We start from the raw sequence: 8,660 nt of genomic DNA, 5'->3' as shown, positions 1-8,660 counted from the left end.
GATGAGGCTTAAGTGGTGGTTAAATCCCCCTCGGGAATTTAATCTACTACGAACAAAGAGGGAAGCTCCTTATGGAGATTGATTGGCCACCCATCCGCGGAACGGCGCATGTGGTGGTCATTCAATCATCTATATGGAGAGTACCGCACCAACGATAGCCCCGGTTCTCCTTACATTGAGATCCTATCATATCCTTTCCTCTTCCCCCCTAATCCAGGGTGTTATGCGTCGCCGTGCCCATTGGATGGTTTGCAGCCAGGGGTATCCGGCTGTATTATAACGGTGCGCTCCTGAAACTGGGTCACCTCAGGAGCTACAATGACCTTGCCATGGCAGAGGGGACTTCCGTGGTCGACGTTTCCCCTTTCCCCCCTAAAAATTTTGGTCTGCCACGCTCGCCACGTCGAGCAGTGCAGACGATCATGAATACAAAAATGAACAAAATAAATCATGCCTCGGATAATCGAGAATCATCTAAATCAAGACCTGACCTTTCGGGAATGTTATGTCTTCCCGCGGGAAAGACGGTAAGTACCGGCGGTGTAGAGTCTGTGGCTAAGCCAAGGCCTACTATCTGCTACATCCCTTCAGGAATTGCCTCCACGGCAACGAGGTCTCTTGCCAACCACCAGATGAAGAATGCCGACCCTGCCATAAGACAAGTTGGTGATGATATTCGGTTAACATCTAGTGCTGGTAATATATCCTCTCTCGTAAATAAGTACTCAGGAGGCAAGGGCAACTCTGTCAAAAGACAAGCTGGCCTTGCCATTCATGCCACTCCAAGTGGCAAAGGAACTTCGGGAGTAGTAGCACTTAAGGTGACGTTGGCAGAATTGAACCACAAGGCTAAGCCAACGGCTTCTGATGCTCGTCCCTTTGACACTACTACCTCCGCAGCCAGTAGCCACCCCCGGAAGCATATTAGGCCATCAAGGAGGTACTACCGTATCAAAAGGTCAGCCTTCAGAATCCTGGAGAGATTGAAGGACAAAAAAGAGGATCTGACCGAGAAACAAGCAGCCTCCAAAGCGTGGGCTGAATCCTTCATCTCCGAGGACCGGAAGAAGGTCAAAATGGACTTTGCACAACGAAAGCGCAAGCGGTCTAAGGAAGGGGTATCGATTAAAGCCAAAATATCAAAGGTGGCACCAACCCAGATGACCAAAGGAGCTAACAGGGAGACAAAGAGGTATTTCGCGAAAACAGTTAAAGACTGCTGTATCAGGGCGGTGATAGATCGTAGTTCATATGATGGTGCGATCTCGCAAGCGAACTGGGATCTGGTAAACATAGGTCTATGGAAGGTCTACAGGGATATATTAAATGAAAATCCAGGATCTCCACCGAGTTGCTCGGATGCGGGATGGTATCAATCACATATCAAGTTGATAAGATGCGCGGATCAACGGTCTGCGGATCTGTATACTCTGGCCATTAATCGCTTAGGGCAGCTCTGGCCAGGTGCCTGCCTCGACGTGGTCCTTCGGGAAGACATAACTAAACGGCCAAAGGCCAGAGCCTGGATTCCAGACTTCCATATAGATCCCGAAGAAGTTTTGGAGTTAATTAAACTGGGCAACCCCGAACTACCCACCAGCGGGTGGAAGGTAGTGAAGATGGGCAAAAGCGACCACAACCGAAGGCTAGCTGTGATAATTCTCAATGAAGAATCACTGACCCCACTTGCCAAGCAGAACTGGAGGATTAATTATGGCTTCCAAGCTTTGACTCTCCATCTGCATAGGCGGGATGTAGTCAACAAGGGCACCTAATCCTCAGAATAACGAGGGCGGCTTCGGCTGCAACAAAAAACCAACCGGATGACGAGGTAGCATCCTACTCTGAGATGAATATCGAACTCTTTTTGAAGGTTACTCTTGACGATGCGACAGTCAATACTCCGAGCTATCTAATACTATGTAGGATTTCCTACCATTGGCTACCAGCAATGCATATAAGGTGTCACATGCCCACAATAAGGCGGCTTCAGCCGCACTCATTCTCCATCTCGCTAAAAGAGAAGATATCGCGCTCATCTAAAAACTTTGGCTCATAAAATTTCGAGTCTGCGGATTGAGCAATAAGGAACATATAAACTGGTCTATGTCACCGACAAAGGTAAGCTCAGGCGCACATATTGGTAAAGAAATATTTTAATGTGTATTTATTTAGATGTCATCAAAGCTGTGAAATCTTCTGGAAGGACGATATAGCACACGATACTGAGGAGCAACTCATAAGAATAGGGTTGTGATGTTTTGTCTGGCCACATAAATTTGGACTTGAACAGTTTAGACGTAGCACGTACGCCTGGATTCGGTAACCACGTATAACTCTTTCGGTATATAAGGAAGAACTGTCGAAACTGAGGTGGTGTCGCACATGCGTTGGCTGTCACTGTTACGAATTAAGAAAAAAAAAACTTTAGAATGAGCGAATTTTTCGGCGTGCCTGGATCTTCAACAAATAGAAAGTTGCTTGTTGCGTTTTTATTTTCGGACGAGTTTCGTATGTCGGGCTGGAATTGGTCGATGAAGTCACGACGTAACACTTGGGTCGAACACATGATCAAATATCGAAAGTGGCTCACCTTATGTTACACAGCATTTAACTCGCGGCCGTTTGTGTGTTATTTCCTGTGCTGAGTCTCCGTTTTGGTGTAATGAGGCGCACAGTGTGTCGGGAGCGGAAAGAATTGTAAAAAAGTGAACATTCACTACTCGAAAAATATAATTTGCACTTAAATAACTAATAGATATAGAAAAACAAATTTAATAAAATTTATTAACTATTTCACATATACACCTGGCAAGCAGTGTTAAGTATATGTAAAATTTTCGTATTAAAAAATAAAAAAAATCATATAATGTTATAGTTTCTGAAAGGTACGAATGTTTATAGCATCACTGCATTATTTTTATTTTCTTCTTGCGTCTGACATATTTGTAGTATCGTTACTTTAAGAACACATTTTTTTCGCATATGCGCTACTTTTCATTTAAACTTTCCGACGCATTTAAAAAAATATATATTTTGGAAACTCCATGTACTAACTGTAAAAACTGTATATTAACAATAAAATAAAATGTAAACGCTTCAAGGTGTCTATTCAATAATTGTTTCAATATTTCAGTGGAAGATTCTATGAAAATTCGCTAACTTTTCGAGTTGTGGCTGCAATTAAAAGTAGTAGAGGTAAGTGCGGTTTGGATAGAAGTTCTAGTTATAGGCTTTACAAACAGAAGCTCACAGCTATTTCGACATGATCAGACGAGTTCGTAAACATTGCAACATAATATGTTATTTTTATTTATTAGGCTTTAGTTCCACGAAGAAGATGGAATAAATATTACAATGGCTCATTCATTATTCTAATCTATTAACACATTTCGAACATATGTTTCTGTGGAAAACACAAGTGCGTAAATCAAATTTCATCAAGATCGAATGATATTTAGTATTTCCGCCCTCATGTGAGGTAGGCGTGGCTGTAACCCAACCTTTAGGATATTTCATATTTTCTTTCGTAACTAAAAATAAAGCAAATACAAAATTTCAGCAAGTTCGGAGCACACTTAATAATTTTGGTCACAACTTATATCGGGACGTTACACTGTGCAGCGCTTACTGTGGTATCTAAGCGTCAACTAACAATGAGTTAACTTTCATATTTCAGGCTCTGAGTGCGTTAGCGGTGTTATTTTGGCTATTCTGATATCTGATTCTATTTGGCCTTCAAATGCCTGCATTTTGACCAGTTACTGTTCGAAGCTCAGCAGATGCCTGCATACTTTCATCAAAAACTCGAACTCTTTGTGCTGAAGCCAGAAACGAGGCTGCCCATAATATGTAGTAACGTTTTTCTATTTGTGATCTGATGAGTGTGAGAATACGTGTAAAATGAGCGGGCAGAACTCTGCTGCCGAATCCCCGATGTCTGCCTCAGCCGAAGTTACTCCTAGGATTTTCGCCAACACCTAGAAAATGAAAAATTTTGTGTTTTGGAAAACCGTAATCTTTATTGACAAAAGCGATTATAACATTTGTGGATCGGATGGTCATCAGGCATGGTCGGTCGGGTGTCAAATGAAAAGCTCCGAATCAAAAACTTGAAATCCCCTTTTATGGTTTGGTTTTGTATGTCAGTTCAAGAAAGTCGGAAAACCAGTTTTTATAGATGATGCGATGCATAGGAACCTTTATTTGTCTGCGACATGAGATATATTTAATTTTTTGAGATATTTTAATTTACGAACAAACTCTTCCTATTAAAAGATCGTTAATCAGAGATCGGCGTATGGCTTATTTAATACGTATTGGATTGTACATATATTAAAAGGTTCTACTATTTCTGTATCACATGAATGAAATAAACCAACAGATATTTGTTTTTGTTTTTTTTCTGTTTATTGGAGACAAAAAAATAAATTATTATGCATTTGAATTCATTTTACTTTTAATTTAATCGTCAAAAATACTCATTATCCGACGTGCTAAACCTCAAGTGGTATTTTATTACCCCTTATAATATTTACTACTTCTTGAATTTTACATTTTATTCTGTGGTCAAATTGAAACATAATTTCCAAATTAATCTTCGCGGGTATTCGATTTGGAAATAGTAATTTTTTTATAGTTCTCCCGTTTGTTTCCTCACACAGTTTCATTTAAGGGGTAAGACCACCCTGATGGCATGACAATTAGATTCGAAATATTTTTTTAAGAAACTTTTAGGTGTAGAACTTTTTCACATTTAAGTACAATAGTTAAACGTAAAGTAGTGAATTTCAAAACACATATGCACATTTATTACAAAAAAAGCAACAATTTAATTGGCGAAAATTAAATTGGCTCTGCATGAGGCAGTTTTTCCAGGACACTCTTTTGTGGTGGGCGTAAAAGGTACCCCAATTTTTATCTTTAACAAACATGTGAAGACGTTTTTAAGTTTGGTAAATTATCTGCACAGTAACGGTAAAAAACAAAAAAAACATTCACCTTAAAATTAAAAGTTTCCATTTAAAAAAAATTTTTTTCACTTTAAAATAAACATTTTCCACTTAAAAAAAATGTCGACTTAAAAAAAATTTCCACTTTAAAAAAATTGTTTTTTACCAAAACTTTTTACCCTAATTTTTTTTTGCCAAAAACTTTTTTTTTTAGCCAAAAGAAAAATCCTACGCATTGTACATAAATGCAAGTAAATACACTCTTTTTCCTCCTATTTTTAACAGGCGCCCAAGTGTGCGATAGTGTGAGTGCTTAGCCTTTTTGCTTGAGCGTATGCCAAATTAATGTATTTGGAAAATTTACAACAACCGAAAATATTTTTCATATATTTCTTAGCTATAATAAAAGTTTTCATTGAGAAATGTCTGAGTATTTACGTAATTTTTTAGACTTTTTGATTCGATTTTCTATGAAATTTAATAAAAGAGCGTTTTGGAATCAGGTAATTTCAGATGTGGAAATTTTTTGACAGGCACCCTTTTTTGATAACCAGCTTAGAATGTTTTTACTTATGGATCCGTACAATGATCTTCCGTCACGAAAAAATCTTTTGTGTAGAATATATTTTTGAAAGAACGAATATTTTGATTACATTTTTAGATCCATCAGCTGTTTATGTTGTCATTCCCGCTGTTGTGAAAAATGTGGTTTCGAGATAAGCGGTAAAAATAAAAAGCTCTCTGCACTCTCCTGCTGAGTTTTTTTCGAAGAATAATAACTTCTTTAATTATTAGGGTTTCTAAAAAAAAATGTTTAAAAGTTAAAAACAGTTTAAAAGTTTTTTCTAGTAACGGTCGCGCCTCGGTGAGTAATGGCACACCTCCGAGGGTATTTCTACCATGAAAAAAAGCTCCTCATAAAAATCTGTAGGTCCATTTATTTGCGGAAAAACATCAAGACGTAACAGAAGTGTACGCGCAAATTATGTATTTATTTTTTTAATTATTAAAATATTTTTATCGCAAATATTTAAGGGGGCAGCTCCTCCAGCACTTTCAAATTTTCCATTGTTTTTTGCTTTAAAAATTCAATTCAATTTACAATCTAAAGAATATCTTCTCAATGTTTAAAGCTTAATAGAAAGTCTAAAAAGTCCCTATAAAGACAGTGAAGTGATGAGCGTCGAACGAAAGATGAGTAAGAACGGAGACTTTAATGGCGTTTTTCTCGAAATACGTTTTTTCCGCGCGGTCGAATATCGAGTTAAAATTTTACAGGGATATTTACAGGGGAACACCACTGTGATTTTTCAAAAAAATCGATTTTGTTTTTGCATTTTTTTTAAAATATGTAAAAAACAAACTTAAAATCTTGAGAATTGACGAAGTTATACCCAATACAATAAGTGCAAGTAGTTAGTTACAACGGCCAATGAAAACTTTAAACGCGTTTTTCTCAAAACAACTTTTCTGAACACGGTGGCCTCGATTTCTCGAAGACTTATGAACCGATTTACATTTTTTTTAATTTTTGTACATGTATTGGCTACATAGCCGTTTTTAAAAACTCCAAAAACTAATCTTTTTTCAAGCCTTTCGAAAACAAAAAAGGGTTAAAACACAAACTCATTTTTCAAACCTGCATGATTTTCTCAAAAAAAAAAAAAAAAAAATTAAAAAAAAACCGGCAACGTACGACGATAGCCATTGAGATGATTTTTCGCCGTTGTATCGTGGCCAACAGGGTGCATCAGTTTTTTATGACGTCATTGCATTAATATTAATAACAATTGTAATTTTTAATATTTTTTAAAGTTGAATATATCGCACCCGAAATACAAAAGGGTCACAGCTCAAAATACTAATATTTTCAGGAGAGACGAAAAACGTTTTATGTAAAAATTATTGTAATATTTAAAGAAAATTTTGTTCCATCATGAAAATATACAACATTGAAGAAGGTTCTACTATATTTTTTTCAATTTTATATTATGTTTGCGAAAATAAAACAAAATTTTGATTTATGACTCTTTAACTGAAAATTTTTCGATTAACTAGTGATATTATCTTAAGTTGTGCCTTTTTAACTGATAAAATGTTTCAATTTTATAAGTTTCCTAACCTAATTGAACTCACTTTTCACAACTAAAGAGGCGCAATGCAAAATAATATACCACGAAATTTATCACTTTTTACAGTAATCAGCTGTTCTTGAGCCCATTAATGCAACTAAAAATAATTCTCTTTAGTTGATCGTGCAAAAGCAACACACTTGACATAAAAATAGACATAACTGTATTTTTCCAGTTAAAGAAGATAGTTATGTGAACGAAATATTTGCAGCAGTTAGAAATGTGTACTCTGAATTAATTCATGCAAAAAACTCAGTTTTGAAAAATTTTGAGTTGTGACCCTTTTGTATTTAGGGTGCGATATGTTAAATAAATTATAATTTGTCCGATCCTCAAATAATCATCCGTACTTATAAAAAAAAATCTTGAAAATCACTTAATTTTCACACGTTCACAGTGGTGTTCCCCCTTAACATAGTGGCCTTTGCATGTACTTAAAATATTGTCTTGATCAATTTGTTTAGAAAAAAGTGTAATTTTTTGCTTTTTCACTTCAATTTTTTTTTTTGTTAAAAATAGGTAAGTACAAAGCAAAATAACATATTTTAATGAAAAAAATTTGTCTAGTTGATTTCAGTTGATTACAAGAGACTGTACATTCCACGGCGCAGATTAAAGTGGCCACGTTGGAGTGGCTCTAGTGGCACCATTTTTTTGCTATTAATATGTATGTAATTTATTTTAAGATAATAAATGCACTCAGTTTTTCGCAAAAAATTATTGAAAAACTCGTTGTCTGGAATAGCTGCCTCCCTTAAGGCATTCCTAACAATATTTACTTAAAAAATAAGCAAAACAAAAAATGTTTTTTTTTTTAATATTCTAGAGTGGTCGTACCCCCAAAAAATTGTAAGTCGAAAAAAGCTCAACATTTTTCTGTTTTTCTTTTTTTAATGATTATTAGTTAAAAACTTAAATACGAAAAATATATAAATGTGTAAGATCAATAATAATTATTATAATATGTAAAACTAGAAAATGTAAGCAGACAATTACAATAAAATGTTGTAGATAATTTAAAATCAATACCGCACTTCTGATGTGTACACGTAAAACGGCATATGTAAAATAAAGCAAAAAAAAAAAAATATGTACACATATATGCATATATTATATGTATACATATATGTATTTTAGGTATGCTCAAATGTTAATCTACGCGTTTACGTTCACCAAATGTCTATATGTATGTTTTTTTGTATTTTACTTTTAGTTTTTAATGTATTAATTTAAATGCCTAAGAGCTACAGCGTTACATAGTACATACATACATTATATGCTTAAAACATGATATAATTTTTTAAAGTAATTATATACGTAAATAACGTTAAAGTGGCTCATATTTGATTTCATATACAAGAATATATAGATATATATGTATATAATATGTACTGCAGCCAAACACAGGCGCACCCACACTGACGAAACGTGATATTTTAGAGTGGCACTATGACAATTATTGTGGAAGCAATTGTTTGCAGAGAGCACACAGCAATTAGGTACTTTGAACAAACAGCATTTCATTTGCAATCGCAATGTATTCTGAGATAAATATATGCATTTGCCAGTTTGTATC

The 8,660-nt window shown here is 35.5% G+C and overlaps 1 protein-coding gene across 1 annotated transcript; it reads left to right on the top strand.

Annotated features, from left to right (window-relative positions):
• On the top strand, nucleotides 1–2,328 carry LOC129248587 (uncharacterized). The gene is made up of 2 exons (XM_054888200.1): nucleotides 1–2,121; nucleotides 2,176–2,328. The coding sequence occupies exon 1, from the start codon at nucleotides 330–332 to the stop codon at nucleotides 1,773–1,775; it is 1,446 nt and encodes a 481-aa protein (XP_054744175.1). The 5' UTR covers nucleotides 1–329; the 3' UTR covers nucleotides 1,776–2,121; nucleotides 2,176–2,328.
• The last annotated feature ends 6,332 nt before the right edge of the window (nucleotides 2,329–8,660 follow it).

The sequence above is a fragment of the Anastrepha obliqua genome, chromosome 5 (assembly GCF_027943255.1).
Source record: "Anastrepha obliqua isolate idAnaObli1 chromosome 5, idAnaObli1_1.0, whole genome shotgun sequence".
NCBI lineage: Eukaryota > Metazoa > Arthropoda > Insecta > Diptera > Tephritidae > Anastrepha > Anastrepha obliqua.
This window is presented reverse-complemented; position numbering and strand designations above follow the sequence as displayed.

Bases quoted from the DNA above. Each gene is read 5' to 3' on its own strand.
- LOC129248587 (XM_054888200.1), top strand. From the start codon at position 330: ATGGCAGAGGGGACTTCCGTGGTCGACGTTTCCCCTTTCCCCCCTAAA.